Source organism: Rhinatrema bivittatum, chromosome 13 (genome assembly GCF_901001135.1).
Source record: "Rhinatrema bivittatum chromosome 13, aRhiBiv1.1, whole genome shotgun sequence".
NCBI lineage: Eukaryota > Metazoa > Chordata > Amphibia > Gymnophiona > Rhinatrematidae > Rhinatrema > Rhinatrema bivittatum.
Window position 1 is genome coordinate 59,228,747 of NC_042627.1, and position 15,730 is coordinate 59,244,476.

The 15,730-nt window shown below is 42.8% G+C and overlaps 1 protein-coding gene across 1 annotated transcript in view; it reads right to left on the bottom strand.

The window, feature by feature from the left end:
* Window positions 1–7,006: 7,006 nt before the first annotated feature.
* LOC115074739 (probable phospholipid-transporting ATPase IM) overlaps window positions 7,007–15,730 on the bottom strand; it is a 126,248-nt gene continuing 117,524 nt past the window's right edge. Inside the window, exon 7 of the mRNA XM_029574501.1 lies at window positions 7,007–7,072. Within this exon, the coding sequence (XP_029430361.1) occupies window positions 7,007–7,072 (66 nt within the window). The remainder of the gene's footprint in view (window positions 7,073–15,730) is intronic.

A 15,730-nucleotide genomic window follows, 5' to 3' on the forward strand; every position in this document is an offset into this window, starting at 1 on the left:
GCTAAAAAAAAAAAAAAAACCCAACAAAGCAAGTATTTTTTTTTCCAAGAAAATAATTTGAGCACATCCTTATAAGTGTGACAAAATCTGAACAACTGATCTGCATTTCTTAATGCTGGAAGTCTACCATTTAGAAGGAAATAAAAGACTGAATCAGATAATTGCACTGGCATGATATGACTTTTCCTGGCCCACAAATATTCTCCATGAAAGAGCAGGGCACTGGAAAACAATGCTGGACTTAGACTCCGTGTTAAAAGCCTATCGGGGTTTAAGGCTCCACAAGCCACTATGGGTAGGCAGCCTCCAGGCCTCGTGGACACCAGTCCACTCAACTTTTCAGGATATTGCCCAGTATGCATGACAGAGATCTGCATACATTTGAAGCAGGCTGCATGAAAATCTCACTCATGCATATTCATTAAGGATATTCTGAAAACCTGAGCGGATTAGTATCCACGAGAGCTGGAAGCTGCCTACCTCTTTGAGTCACCAGAATTTGGAAATGTCATCTACTGCCTAGGTACCAAGTATATGAGCAAGAAAAGAGGAAACACAGGAAAAGGCATGAGCTAAATAGAAATAAATAAAAGACAGTATATTATGGCTTCTAAGAAAATGTTTACTTGGCCTGACTGTCAAGTAATTATTTGAAAGGGATTTGCTTTAAAACCTTAGGCGTTGTACAGCTGATCAAAACAGTCAGAAACTATTGGGACGTAACTCCTTGCTCCAAATAATGGGAAAATCCTTTTGAAACTAGAAAATCTGAATTTTGCTGTAAAAATCTTCAAAGTTAGGACATTGGTAACGTTTCCTGAGAACTCGATGTGCTATGTTTTTGGACACTGCATAGGTCTTTGTAATGTTAGATTTATTTCTACCAATTAATTGTGGGCGGGGGAGTGGGTTGAGACCTGAATTTAGATTGTTTTCAACGGTTCCAGTACAATACAGGATATAACCTGGACATCTTCTCTATAAAGGTCCTGGGCTAACAGTTTTCTGATCTGTGTTTCTAGCCAGAGCCCTCCATTCCTTATCTGACTGCATCTACTTATCTGGTAGATTATCTTCATGTTTTGTAGAACCTCGGCAGCCCAGTACTGTGCATGTCCAGAAGTGCTGTAGAAATGAATAAGTAGTTGTAGTAATAGTAGCTTATCAGATATGTTCTTTAGTTTTAGTGTGGGCCACATATTCACCCCTTCTCTGGGTTGTAACTATCCCTTTTTTCACCCTGGATAGTAAGAACATAAGAACATGCCATGCTGGGCCCTGATAAAAGTCTTGATGTGCTACTGGATCCTGGTTTTTCTCTCACTGCCCACATTCAGAACTGTGCTTTACTTCCAGTTTCATAACATTGCTAAATCTGTTCCTCGCCAACGTTTGCGATTTACTTCTGTATACAGTTTTCGTCTCCAGACCAGGCTACTGCAACAGATCACCACTGGTCCGCCCGATTCGATTTGAAAGTGCCCTTCAATTTTCTTCAGAATTCCATTCGTCCATCTTCCTTGCCTCTCTCTACTGTGCACTGGCCCCCCCCCAGTCAGGTATCAGCCAGTGCTCAAACTCCTCGTCTTCACTTTCAAATAAATCCACCACGTACTCCTTCAATCTCTCGCAGCCGTAATCTGCTGGTATTGTCCCTGCTCGCTTTCTCCGTTCCAAATCTCACACTTTCCTTACTGTCCCGCATGCTATGCACGCTTCCTCCCAATACCATGCACCCTCCCATGTGGAATAAACTTCCGCCTGACCTCCAGGAGGCCACCACCCTGGCATCCTTGTGGAAATAAAAAAAAAAAAAAGGATGAAAAGCCACCTATTCAAACTGGCTTCCTCAGACACTTAATTCTCTCAGTTCTGCCGTGTAACTGTCCATACTGCACTTTACGTGACACCAAGACTCTCGTTGCTTTTAATTGTTGTAAGGTGCCCTGTTTAGTGAGCCATCTGAAAATCTTACAAAAAAAATAAAATGTATGCTCTCTGAATCATAGCTGGAAGTAAACAAAGAAAATATTTGAGCCCATTTAATATTCATATCTCCCCAGAGTTCTTTTGTTATGGCATATTTAGAGGTTGCCAAATGACTGAGATAAACAACACATTTACTACAGCATAACCCTCATTTAACTTACAAATTAGTTCCAAACACATTTCAGTAAATGCATTTCAAACTCTGAATTATGAGGTGCACGATCTGATGACAATCTAAAGAGGTATCATTCTGATGTATTTTTAAATATAGATATAGCAGTGTTTCCCAACCCTCTCCTGGAGGCACACCTAACCAGTCAGGTTTTCCAGGATGCCACAATGAATATGCATGAGATAGATTTGCATATCCTGGGCCTCCAATATATTCAACTCTCTCTCATGCATATTCATCAAGGCCATCCTAAAATCCTGACTGGTTAGGCGTGCTTCCAGGAAACGGTTGGGAAACACAGATATAATAATCAACCTAAAAATATTCACTAAAATAATTGAAGAGTAAATGATAGACACCTCTGGTGTGCAGCTCGAGTCTGAACAATGCAAGTCAGGACAAATATCAGGAAATATTTTTTGATAGAAAGGGTGGTGGGTGCATTTAATGCCCTCCAAGAAAGATAGTGAAGACAAGAACAGTTATGGAATTCAAAAGGGCATGGACTAAACACAGAGGAACCCTAATGGCTAGAGGATAGGAATGAAGAAACAGGGAAACCCATGGCAACTTTCTGAATGGGGTAACCTGCATGGAGTGACAGTTACAACCCTTAATAGAAAGCTTGGGGGTCACCTGCATGGAGTGATAGTTTGAACCTTTAACAGAAGGCATGGGGTACTCTACATCCCTTAACAACTTGCTGGGCAGACCAGATGGATCATTTGAGTCTATGTGCTCATTTACTACGTTACTATGAGGGCAGCAGCTCTACCGCAAGAAGTTACACCATTCTCTTCTCTAGTATCCTAGGTATTTTACTTCTGATTTTCCCAACACACACTTTTTGAGGCTAGCTGTGAGATTTGCTTTCCATAGGGACTTAAGTATAGCTTTAAGCCTGTTAAGATGGCCTCTTCAGCTTTTGCTATAGATAATGTCATCTATATACATTGCCAAGTAGTCCTTGTGAGGCCTCAGCACCATGTTAATAAGGCACTGAAAAAGGCTGGGTCCCAAGTAAGCCAAAAGCCATTACTGTGAACTGACACAGCCCTGAGGGAGTGGAAAGGGCTGTCCTGGGTTTTGAGTTATGAGAGAAATCTGCCAGTACCCCTTGAAATGAAACTAATTATAGCTAAATGTCTAAGAGTTCATCAATGGTAAGCATGGGATGACCTTCAAACCTAGACACAGTATTAACTTTTTGAAAATCAAAGCAAAATCTCACTGTTGTGTCTAGATCAAGGATTAGGACAATGAGGTTGCCTCATTCTCTTTCAGATTCCACTATTACCCCTAATTTTAATATATTTTCCATCTCTTAACCCTCCCTTCTGTTCTCTAGGATTCGATATGGCCAGGATCTGACCTCACACCCAAGTTGAGGGCAGTTCAGCCTGAGATTTCAAAGAATACATTCTCAAACTGTATCTGACTGTCAAGTGTCCTGTTATTCTTCAGCTAACTTCTTGCCCATTGGAATTTCATTATTCAATACTCTTTCTCTCCTCAAAGCCTCAGGCCCCAGTTCAGTCTTCAGCTTTGTAGGGTGAAAAAATTAAATTTCTTGCACTTTCCAGGGTTTAAAGAAGAGATTAACAATGACCATAGCTCCTGATCCAGTGTTGTAAAATTTGGCAATCTATATCTCCCAGGTGACAGAGGACTTCAAAACACACCTTGATAATTGGCCATGAGTCTACTCTCAGCTGTGGGCAAAAGCAGAATTCCCTAACCACCCATCTGGTACACCTTTCAGATAAGCTTTTCAGGTACTGAGGGGTCAATTATCAAAAAAATGTTCAATCCTAAATTTAGGAGGATTTTCATCTGAACTTACCAAACTTGCCCTGGTTGTTTTGTTGGGGACCTGAGGTGCCCCTAGGCTCCAAACCTGGCAATGGCCACTTCCCAAAATGGCACCAGCCAGCCAATCAGCCAATCCATGCCCCATCATGTAATAAGAGCAGCTGGCACTATTCTGGACAATGGCCACTGCCGGGTCTGGAGCCTTGGAATGTTCTGAGCCCCAGCAGACCACAAGGGCAAGTTTGGTAAGTCCAAGGGGGGTGTCAGGAGGGTGGGCTAGGGTGGGGGTCCGGGGGCTAGCCTCTGGGAGGGTGATTATTTTGTCAAAGGAGAGAGGCTAACAGTTGGGCCTGTGCCCAGAGGTTCTAAAATAGAAAACGTTTTCTTGACAACTTTGGCCACCTCTAGAGGTGGCAGGGTGGGTGGACAGGGGTCTGTAGAGACCCCTGGAGTCTTACCCATACTTCGGGGGTGTTACTCAGGGCTGCTAGGCCCCTTCAAGGTATGGTCCCAGCAGCACTGGGATGTGCGTTAGCATCCCGATGCACTCTTGAGCTGTAGCTAACCTGGAATCAAATAACGTGGCTTGTGATTTTGAGGCAAGCTGCATTCATTGAATTACATGCATTAAGCTAATTTGCATGCTAATCAGTTCATTAGCATACTTGCAGTGCCAGGGTAGAATAACACATGATATTTTAAATACCAAACATTATCACTGCGATAGATCGTTTACCAATGGCAAATGGCCTAACGCAGCTTAATAAATAAGGTTCTAACTTAGCTATCAAACGCTGAAAATCAGCTCTATGCGCTTAACTTTTATCTCTACTCCCACAGATATCCACCTTTTAGGGACACAAATTTAGGGACTCAGCCCTAGGCAATTTTCAACAGTGCCAGGTTTAGGCATCTAACTCCCAAAGTTCATCACCTAAACCCTTTGAAAATTGACAGAGATTTCATGTTAACACTATTGCAAGTTAGTTTACAAATGTTAATGGCACTGTAAACTAGCTGCTTGTGTTAATAGTGTTTTTAACGCATGCACTTAACACATGCAATAGTGTTAACCCACTTTATTACACTGGCCCCTGTGGATAAAAATAAAAGCCTGACGATATTATACAGGGCCGAAAATTGGGGTGAAGCTTGATTGTCTTTGTTCTTAGTGAGATTAACAAGAAAAATCACTCAATTTGTTTATTTTCCAGATTCAGAGAAAAGTAATTTCAAATACTTACGTTTCCAGGGGGCACGCCTTTTTTTAAATTTATTGTGGTTTAAGAGGAAGTGGCTATCTTTACTATCCTTATCCTCCCACCTTATAAAGCCCCCACAGCTAAGCTTTGCTAAACCAAGAAGCCACCCCGAACCTTTCTTCCCCATCAGTGCAGGCCACTCACATGACAGCACATTTACTACTGTATAATAAAATCTCTGAAGCAGGAAATTAAGTTTTCCCCCTTCCTAAACCTGGTTTCCACCGAGGAGAAATGGTTTCGACATTACAGCACTGCACCCGGATTCAGGAGATGCCCTTGGACAAGAGTTCAAGACTTTGCTGTTGACTGACTGACCTTGGGTAAGTCGCTTGTGCATCTGGGACCCAGTTAAACGATTGCTAGTGGAAGCCAATCAGATTACTTCTAAAGGAACTGAACATTCTAGCTTGGAGTGTTCTGTAGACGTAATTCAATTTTTAGCAAATGTTTCATTTTAAGTAGACATGTTTCAGATATCTTTTGTCTTATCATAATAAAATTTAATTACAGCTTAGCTCTGTTACCCCAAACAAAATACCATTATGAGGTTCCTTGTGGATGACTTTACAGTGCACTTGAAATGCTTTTTAGCCTTTGCTTATGGAAAAATTAAACCTAGTAGTTTCTGTTTTAATTCTAATGTGCTAGGTGAAAGAGCATTTCTTTCCTCCAACACAGAGTCTCCGTTCCCCTAGATGTTGCTATGTTCCTTCAAGATTTTTTTTTTATAACTAGCACAGTTACCAAAGATTCAATTAAAACTAAAATGAAGCAAATTTGCTAAATGCAAACCCTTCAAGTCTCAAAATAATTCATTCCCATTTGGACTATGGTACTTAGTTGCCTCTTACCTAGCAGTGCTTAAAACACAAGCTCAGGACTGATAGACCCAACTCCAGCTTAAAATGGGCAACATTGAGAATTGGAAAAGTAAAAATGAAGCGGAAAGAAGAATCAAACCAGTTTAACAGCAGAAGCTACAGCACAAGACACAACCCAGGGCAGAAAAAAATGCAAAATCATCACTAGCCAAAAGTGATGTGGATACCGGCCCCTGACTGCTGCCCTCTTTCAGGTACTCTTGTAAATTATTTTCAAATTTAATTATCAGGCCCTGCTTGTATGTAAGCTCCCTTCAACTTACGTACAAGCAGGCCTATCTCTTAAAGAGGTCCGATAACCTGCTTTATAGCAGCTGTAGTCCTGAAGAACTCTCTCCCTCTGAATCGTTGTTGACGACATTCCTCACTCTCTTAGAACTGTACAACCATGGGCCAAGCCAAAGGCATTTCTTGGACTGTACTACATTCACTCCCACCTGAGCACTTGATGCTGTCCAGATCATGCCAGATGGCAATGTCCTTGGAGGACTATCGTTTTCTCAAGATTCAAATGAGCTATAAGTTTGCAAGTGGCACAAATAATAATCAGTCCATACTAATCAGTGTTCATGATAAGGTGATACAATGGTGCAGCTTTGACGGCAACACAGTGGGGTCCCTATGGCATAGGTCTGAAGCAGAGTTAGCACCCATCTTCCAGTTAGGGTTCTGCATATCATGTTTGCTTGCAGCACATCAGAACCCGCTTAACATGCACCCAAGCAGCATTAAACCGGAGGAAAACCCAGATTGACCTATCTGTGAGCAGCAATCTTCATGTGTCTGTCCTGTAACTTCCCAAAGACAAGGATATGCCAAACTATTCTGAGTGTACCATGGCAAAGGAGAGCACCCAAGCGGAAGAAAAAGCTATAAACAGTCATTTCTTACTTGCCACCCACGAGCACCTGAGACTGCCGGTTGTTTACATGGTTATCAGTCTTATGGCGGAACTGCAATATTAAAAAAACAACAACAAAAAAAAGTTAATATTGGTTATCAAAACTCTACAGATTTTTAGTTCATCTCAATGCTATATCTTTTTTTGTTTGTTTGTTTGGTTATATATTTTACACACAGTGAACATATAGCAGTGATGGGGAACCCCTTTGATCTCTGGTGCCTTAAAAAGGCAAACCAGATGTGGAATTACCAAGCTGCTGGCTGGCAGCCTCGGGGCAGTGTCTTTCATTTTGAGCTGGAAGTCATTCTGCCTTTTGAGAGCCTGTACAAACGGCCAGGAGTACTGCTTCAGCCACTCTGTGCCCTAGATTTGCCACCACTGATAGGAAAAAAAAATCAGGTCAGACCATCATTTACTACGTTCCTATGTAAATAACATATGTGAACATCAATTTCTGAGGAAGATCAGGCCCGGCATATGTAATAATTTATTCTCTCTAATTTATAAACCCATGCATGCCAAGTCAGAAAAAATTCAATCATCTCATAACCCTACATTAGAGAAAAGAATATACAGTACAAGGTCCATATTCAAAAGGTTTTTCAGTTCAGGACTTAGCTAGGCTTTTAAATATTAGCCCCTGCTGACTGGATACATTTTGGCCGGGCAAGTCATTAGCTGGATCTGAAAAGAGGTGTTCCGAGAAGAGGACAAACGTAGCCACGCCCAGCACTGCTCCGACGGCAACGCTGGTAGTGTAGGCTGGACGTAGCTGGGATCAGGGTAAGACTATCGCCTCCCGCCTTAGCTATGGGAGGTTCAGGGGCTTCTGGATTGGGCAGGACAGTGCGGGAAGGAGACCTGGGTGGGATGGAAGGAGGGGGGCCTGATGAGAGGCCTTTGAATTTAATTTCAGGAGTAGGACCTCAGGCCACTATGGCTTGCAACATGCTTTAATTATTTGGGGGGGGGGAGGGGGTGAAATCTGGTGCTAGGCATCAATATGGTTTTGAATTATTTAGGGTGGTGGGCGATAGGGAAATTGGGCCTGCTTGACAGCTTTTTTTTTTTTCCCTTTGGACTTATCTGGGTACATTCAGCAGCGCGGCTAAAGTTATCTGGAGAATATCAACTGAGCATGCTCAGCAGAGACTTGTCCCGATGACTATTCAACTAATCTTATCCAGATAACTTTGCCACTTGGTGGCCTACTGAATATAGATTCAGTATATAAGTTATATAAGTTCAGGGGAACTTATATAACTTATATAGATTCAGTATATAAGTTATATAAGTTCAGGGGAAAATAGGCTAAATGTTATCATTAGTCTGTATTTTTAAATTTTTAACATAATTAGTTTTAACTATGTAAGTCCATATTGTAAATCACCTTGATCACTGGATTGTGCATATAAAAATGATTTAAAATAAATAAATAGATAAATAAATGTTTTCTTCCAACAAAAAAAGCACAAAGCCAGACTTCCACCTAAAACAATCAGCTTTCTCTTGAATGTGTGAAGATGGGGCAGAATCTACACTGGGGAATAACCAGCAAAACAGATGAAAATAAAATTCTTTAGATTCAAGAAAAGGGATGATGTTATGAAACAGACACTGGTGGAACAGATGGAAATCCCAAATTTCATGTCAGCTCCTGAGATCTATTGCTAGATAGACAGCACCGGATTTACTGAAATTAATGGGGATTTTTTGCTTTTGGCCTGGTTCCTCCTGCTCCTTTAGGTTTCCATCACAAGCAGAACCAGCCTCCACTCGGCTTTGGTGCCGTGAGTCTTCATTGGCCACCCTGCAGTGGGTTTCCCTCCTACATTATACCCCACCCCCAACTCACTTAGCAATGACAATCCTCAAGCTGGGAGCCACGTGCCAGAACTCCCTCCAGAACTCTGCAACACTGGGGCCCCTAAATCTGGCCACTAGGTGTCGCCATCGCACAATGACTGGGACTCTCTGTTAGGAGTTGGATTGCGGAGTTAGCAATCTGTTGTAGGAGCTGCTAGGAATTAGCGGTCTGTTAGGGTTTGCTCCTCCCAAGGGGAGGAGTTAGCAATCCTGTTGAGCTTTGCTCCCCCAAGGGAGGAGCTAGCAATCTGTTAGCGACTCTGCTAGGGTTAGCAATCTGTTGGCAAACTGTTATGGAGTTGCTCCCCAGAGGGGAGAGGTCAGCAACCATATAAGATCTGTTCTTCCAGAGGGGAGGAGTTAGTATCTGTTATGGATCTCCGCACAGAGTGGCAACCTGATATACGAGAGTTCCCCTGAAGGGAGGTGTTGGCCATCTGTATGGTTCCTGCTAAGAAGTAGCAATTGGTTATGATACAGTTCCTGAGGAAGGAGATGTTAGCAACAGTTGAGGGTTAGACTGCAAGGTAGCAGTTTGTTGTACTCAGCTCTTGAAGTGTGAGAGATGAGCACTCTAATGTAGAATGGTGAATCCTTGGGCCATGGCAGATGACAGCACCCTCAGGAGATATTGAGAGGGACCACCGACTAGGCTGGAGTATGGAGACAGACACAGATAGTTCTTTATTAGACAGGTAGTAGAACCACCAGAGGTGGCAGTAGTGAGCTGATGTGCCCGGCAGGGCTGAAGTCCCTCAGATCCTGGAACTGCTATCTCCGGGTTTGCTGAGCTGTAGAGAGAGACTCATAGATAGTGAGTAGACAGGGTATGCTGGATACATAACCAGAAGAGATGATATACTCACATAGATTAATAAGAAGGCTCAGTAGCTGGAGAGAGTTAGGCCCTCGAGAGAGAGTACCTGGTTCCAGGGACAGCTCTGAGAGAGCGATGGTAACTCACGTTATCTATCTCTGTAATGGTTTCTAGGCAATAGAGAATAGTTAGTATATTCAGGAACAGGAGCCTCTAGGCGAGTACTGGTTCCTATATGCAAACTGAAATAAGAACTCACAATATCTGTATATGAAATAGAAGAGAGTCTTCGGAGGGTTTTAGGAACATGGGCCCTCGAGGAGCGAGTACCGGTTCCTATCTGCAATCTGTACTAATAACTCACATCTCCATACCTGCGATAGCGTCTTAGACAGAAGAGAATCTTCAGAGTTCTAGGAACATGGGCCCTCGAGGAGCGAGTACTGGTTCCTATATGCAACTGGAATAGAAGCATCTGCGATCGCTTCCAGGCAATAGGGAGTCTTCTGAGCATTCAGGGACATAGGCCCTCGAGGAGCGAGTACCGGATCCCGTCTTAGTAATCTGAAAACAAGAGAAGAGCGGGGCCCCCGAGGAGCGGGTACCCTTGGTAAGTTCGAAGAGGCAGAGCAGCGGAGAATGAAGCAGGTCAAGATGATCCCCGCAATCAATCCCTTGCTAACTCAATTGGTAAGCGTAAGCAAAGACCTTTTATGTTGGAAGTGGATGACATCACTACAGGGGGACGCCCCCGAGGTTCGCGCCCTTGCTAGTACAAACTTCGGAGCATGCGCATGCCCTACGTCATCAGGAACACGGCGGATCCGCAGCGTCAGGCCAGCCCGGGGACTCCGGGAAGAAACGGCGAGGAGAAGCCGTGGCGGCAACTGTCCATCAGACCCGAAGGGAGTCGCCTCAGAGGTAGAGAGGGTGGAGCATGGGCAAGAGCAGGCACGAACGCAACACTCTCCCCACCAGAGCTGTGAATGCTGCCTCTGTAGTATCCCCAGCCCTGGCCAGTCCAGGAAGCAGAGTGAACCAGGTCCCTCCCCAGCGTGCAGCATTACCACTCATCCACCAGGCCTGGGCCCTAGTTTAATTTTTACATTTAAAGTCCCTTTCCATTTGTGACCTAAGAAAATAACTTCCCATTAAAAAATAGGATGCAACTGTTACCAGTTCAATACTGCTCTGGCTTGTTTTCATTCCTGCTCCACCTCTGCTCTGGGATCCCATTCTCCACTGACTAGCAACAGGTTGGGAATATTTAAGGTGCATCATTGAGCCATGGGGGCACTTCAGCTTACTGAGCTAGCTCGATGCAACAAGATAGAAGATGCTGGACTTTTTCAGAGAATGTGTTCCCCCCTCTTGGCAGTTTCCGCACAATTCAGTTTCTAAGATGTGGTTGAAGGCCTGTCCTCCAGAGAGAAGGTAAGCTTTAGAGCTTCCTTTCCTAGAAGTCATACAGCTGAGCCATCAGGCTGCTCGGCATGTTTAATGTCAGGCAGCAACTGTGTAAACAGCACGGACGGAGCCTGAAAAGCTCAGCAAATCAGATCGTTCCATTTCATCCCCCACCCCCCACTCCACTTAATAAACTCGGACAGTGCCGCGCCTTCTGGCTGGAAATGGTTTTCCCCACCACTAAGCCTCTCGTTTATTTAGAGCATTTTGAATGTAAAACCTTTTCTGGCACACAAAGTCCATCGTCCTTGCGTTTTCTCATTTTCTTTGAAGCTGAAACTGGGCCATTGCCGCCTTTTTTTTTTTTTTTAATGTTTTTTTTTCAGAAATGCTGCACGGCGCTAAAGTATTTTGATGTTGTGAACATCTTCTAAAAGCAGTTCATGAGCATAGCGGAAACAAAACCAAACACTTCTGGCCTCCGGGGAAAACCTGCGTGTTAGGAACAAGCTCAACAATGAAGCGGTCGCACTTGACCTTGTGCTTTATTTTGGGAGTCAAAACCTTTTTTTATTTATTTTTTTATTTTTTTTTTTTTTTTGCTACTGCCAGAAATTCTATTCCACTGAAATCTGCTTAGCGCAGCACTGCCATCTAGTGGCCGCCTGCTGTAGTGAGGGATGAGGGGAAGAAGGGAGAGTGAATTCTTTAGGAATATTCATATTTCTGCTTTCTGAAAAATGCAGCCAGATGACAACAGATTGTATGATAACAGAACATGATTCTAATCCTGCCTCCTGACTTCCACCCAAAAGGTTAAGTTGTTTTAGGACATTTTTCTTTGATAAAGAACACGGTCTGTCCTGTGGTTTTAATTCTGAATGCCTTCTGCCGTCACCCTGGATCTAGCTGAAATCACAAAGTTTTTGCCTTAATCTGTTTTTCACAGTGAACACATTTTTCTTAAATAAACAATGGTTCATCGCGGAGTAACTTAACTCCTGAGGACAGTAATCCAATGATATAACACAGAAAACAAGAAAGACTGTGGAATAGGGGCCCAAACTTATCAAGAGAATAAAAGGCGGGGGAAGCAACGTCTAGAAGAATGCTTCTTCTAATGAATGGATTTTTTTCCTCCGCAGAATTTGTCCTTACATGCTCCAACAAATACATTTTTTTTTTTTTAAAAACAGAAATTCAAGATCTGCTATGTTTGGAGATAAAGTGGCCAAGTAAACACAGGCATTCAGAATCCGGTTTTTCTGGTTGGAAAAGTTAAGTTTCAAATTAAAACTTTATGCTACAGCAAGATAAAGCTGCTCTGTTTCCATTTTTCACAAGATTTGCAATCTGGCGTATAATTTTCTGGAAGCAGCTTATCTGTAAGGAACACGGAGTGATTTACCGGCAGTATCTAATGTGTCAGCTTAGAAAAACAATTGATTTTTCCCCTTGGATGGCTGGCTTAACCGTTGGACTAGAGCAGAGCTTTCCAAACTTTTCATGTTGGTGACACACTTTTTAGACAAACATAATTTCACGACACGGTAATTCAGTCTACTAGTAAACCAGAGGTTAAAGGTTAAACGAACGAAACATATTTCGACAATTTATGTATGTTTCCTTAAATATATACATAAATAAAATGTTTCACGACACAACCTCTCTCATGAAAACCTTAAATTTATATTAAAAATATATATTCCAAGATTCATGTTATTGTTATAATTTATGAGAAACAATAATAAAACAAATTGTCTGTCCCCCACACACTCATCTCTCTCCTCCCCCCAGCACATGTCTGGCCCCCACACACTCATATCTCTCCCCCTCAAGCACATGTCTGTCCCCCCAGCACGTTTGCCCCCCACTCACTCATCTCTCTCCCCCCAGCACATGTCTGGCCCCCACACTCATGTACCTCGTCTTTTTGATTGTTGCCAGTTAAGTGCTTCACTCCCTTCCATGATCACCAGACACTGCTGCTTGCAGTCAGTACTCCTCATGGCCAGGCCTCATCCGGCAGCAGCAGCAATGCAAGGATGGCTGGGCTCGTTCCACCCACCAAGCCCCCCAAAAAACGCGATTGACAGCAAAAATCACCCAATAATAAGCAACCCATAAACTGAAAAAAAAGTGAATCTCTAGAAAAAAAAAGCCCAAACTCGCATCAGAGTTGACCGGGCTTGCGCGACACACCTGCACACTGCAGGCGACACACTAACGTGTCCCGACACACAGTTTGGAAAGCTCTGGACTAGAGGCTCCACATTACCCCTCTCAGATCTCTCTCGCCCACGGAGAGAAACTGGAACTTTTTGTTTCAGCACTCAGTCTCCATGCTCCAGATCTCAGACCCAGAACTTCTAGTGCGTTTCATCGAACCATCGCGAGTGCAAACTAGCCTGCTCAAGCCATAACAGAAACATTTACATGCAATGTTATAAAATGATATAAGTCCGTATCTTTTACAGGAAACACACTAACAACAATCCCGCACATATTTTACTCATGCTATTCTTTTATAGGCATAGCAGTACATTGATAACCTGGAAAGGGAGGGAATGGGAAGTAATAGGAGGCTGGACTGAAGAAAGGGAACATAGGAAAATGGAAGAGAACAGCAAGGAGAGAGTAGGAGCTGGGAAGAACAAAAGAGAGGCCATGCTAGCTCAGACCAAGGTCCATGGGGGCTCAACTCGGGTCACAAGAGTCTGGCTAGTCCCAAATACACAAGGATAAAAATGGTTCTCATCAGTCTACCTGGCTAATAATGTTTTATAGACTTTTACTCCAAGACCTTGTCCAAATCTTTGTGAAACTACATCATGCTAGATGTTACTTTAATGAAGTTTCCTCTTGTTCTAGTCAATAACCGTCCTGATTTTACCTGTTTCACCCCACTCCTGATTTTACAAGCTTCTATCACGTGCTCTCTCAGCCGTCTCTTCTCCAAGATGAAGAGCTGTAATCTGCAGAGCCTTTTATCATTGGGGAACCATTCCAACCCTATTTAATCATAATTGTGGGCCATCTCTGCACCTTTCTTAGTTTTGCTATCTGTTTAGAGATGGGGGTGACCAGAACTGCACACAGGACTCAAGGTGCGGTTGAACCATGGATCAATACAAAAGCAGTGCGATATTTTCCATTTATGCTTCATTCATTTTTGGATAATTGCTAATCTATTTCCTTTGTTAACCACCGCTGAACACTAAGCTTTCAATATATTGTCCATAAGGACCCAATCTCCTTTTCCTGGGTAGTGACTCCCCATACAGAACTCAGAACTGTGGACCTATAGTTGGGATTATTTTTCCCTATTTGCATCACTTTGCACATGTTCACATTAAATTTCATGTCATTCAGTTGCCCAGTCTCCTAGTCTCAAAGTCCTTCTGCAGTTCCTCACAATCTACTAGGTGGTTTTGTTTTGTTTGTTTGTTTGTTTAACAACTTTGAATAATTTTGTGTCATCTGCAAATCTGATCACCTCCCTTGTTATTCCCTTGTCCAGATCATTTATAAATATGTTAAAACAGCACAGGTCCCAGTAGATATCCCTGAGGTATTCCAGTAATGAGCTTTCTCTATCTGGAAAACTGGCCATTTAGTCCTACCCTCTGTTTCCGGCCTTTTAACCAGTTACCAATCCACAACAGCCTCCTAACCCATGACTTTTTAATTTCCTAAAGAGTCTCTTTTGGGGTGCTTATCATAAGACAGTTAGTAGAACCTTGTTAGCAGACCTCAGGTTTCTGTGCGGGACATGTACAGAAGCGTACAAAGGTACCCTGCAAGTTCCCCCAACAAAAGCCACGCGACTATCATCCACCAAAGAACGAGCATTCTCTACAGCGGGTCCAACCATCTGGAACAATATGCCCACTGACCTCAGACTAGAACCTTGCCCTCGAACTTTCCGAAAAAAACTTAAGACCTGGCTCTTCCTCCAGGCCTTCCCCTAACTTTCTAAGCCATTAATTGTCAACCGGACAGGACTCTGCTTTACCGGCTAATGCCTCGCCATGTTTAGACATTATAATTAAGCCGCCGTTTCTTTTGTTTCATTGCCTTTTCTAGTTCTCCTCAGTTTCACTGTCCTTTACCACTGTCTAGCCCCAAGTTATCTACCCCTGTTATATGTAACTTCCGCTTCTAGTGAATTGTTCTTGTTTAAGTTATACCCTTTGTTACATGTAAACCGATCTGATATGAAATTTTTCATGAAGGTCGGTATAGAAAAATGTTAAATAAATAAAAAAAAGAAAGAACATAAGATATGCCATACTGAGTCAGACCAAGGGACCAACAAGCCCAGCATCCTGTTTCCAACAGTGGCCAATCCAAGTCACAAGCACCTGGCAAACAACCAAACATTAAATAGATCTCAAGCTACTATTACTTACTAATTAATAGCAGTTTATGGACATTTCCTCTAGGAACTTATTCAAACCTTTTTTAAACCCAGTTACACTAACTGCTGTAACCACATCCTCTGGCAATGAATTCCAGAGCTTAACTATGCGCTGAATGAAAAATAATTTTCTTCATTTTGTTTTAAATGAGCTACTTGCTAACTTCATGGAGTGCAGATAATAGAAGTCCCTGATC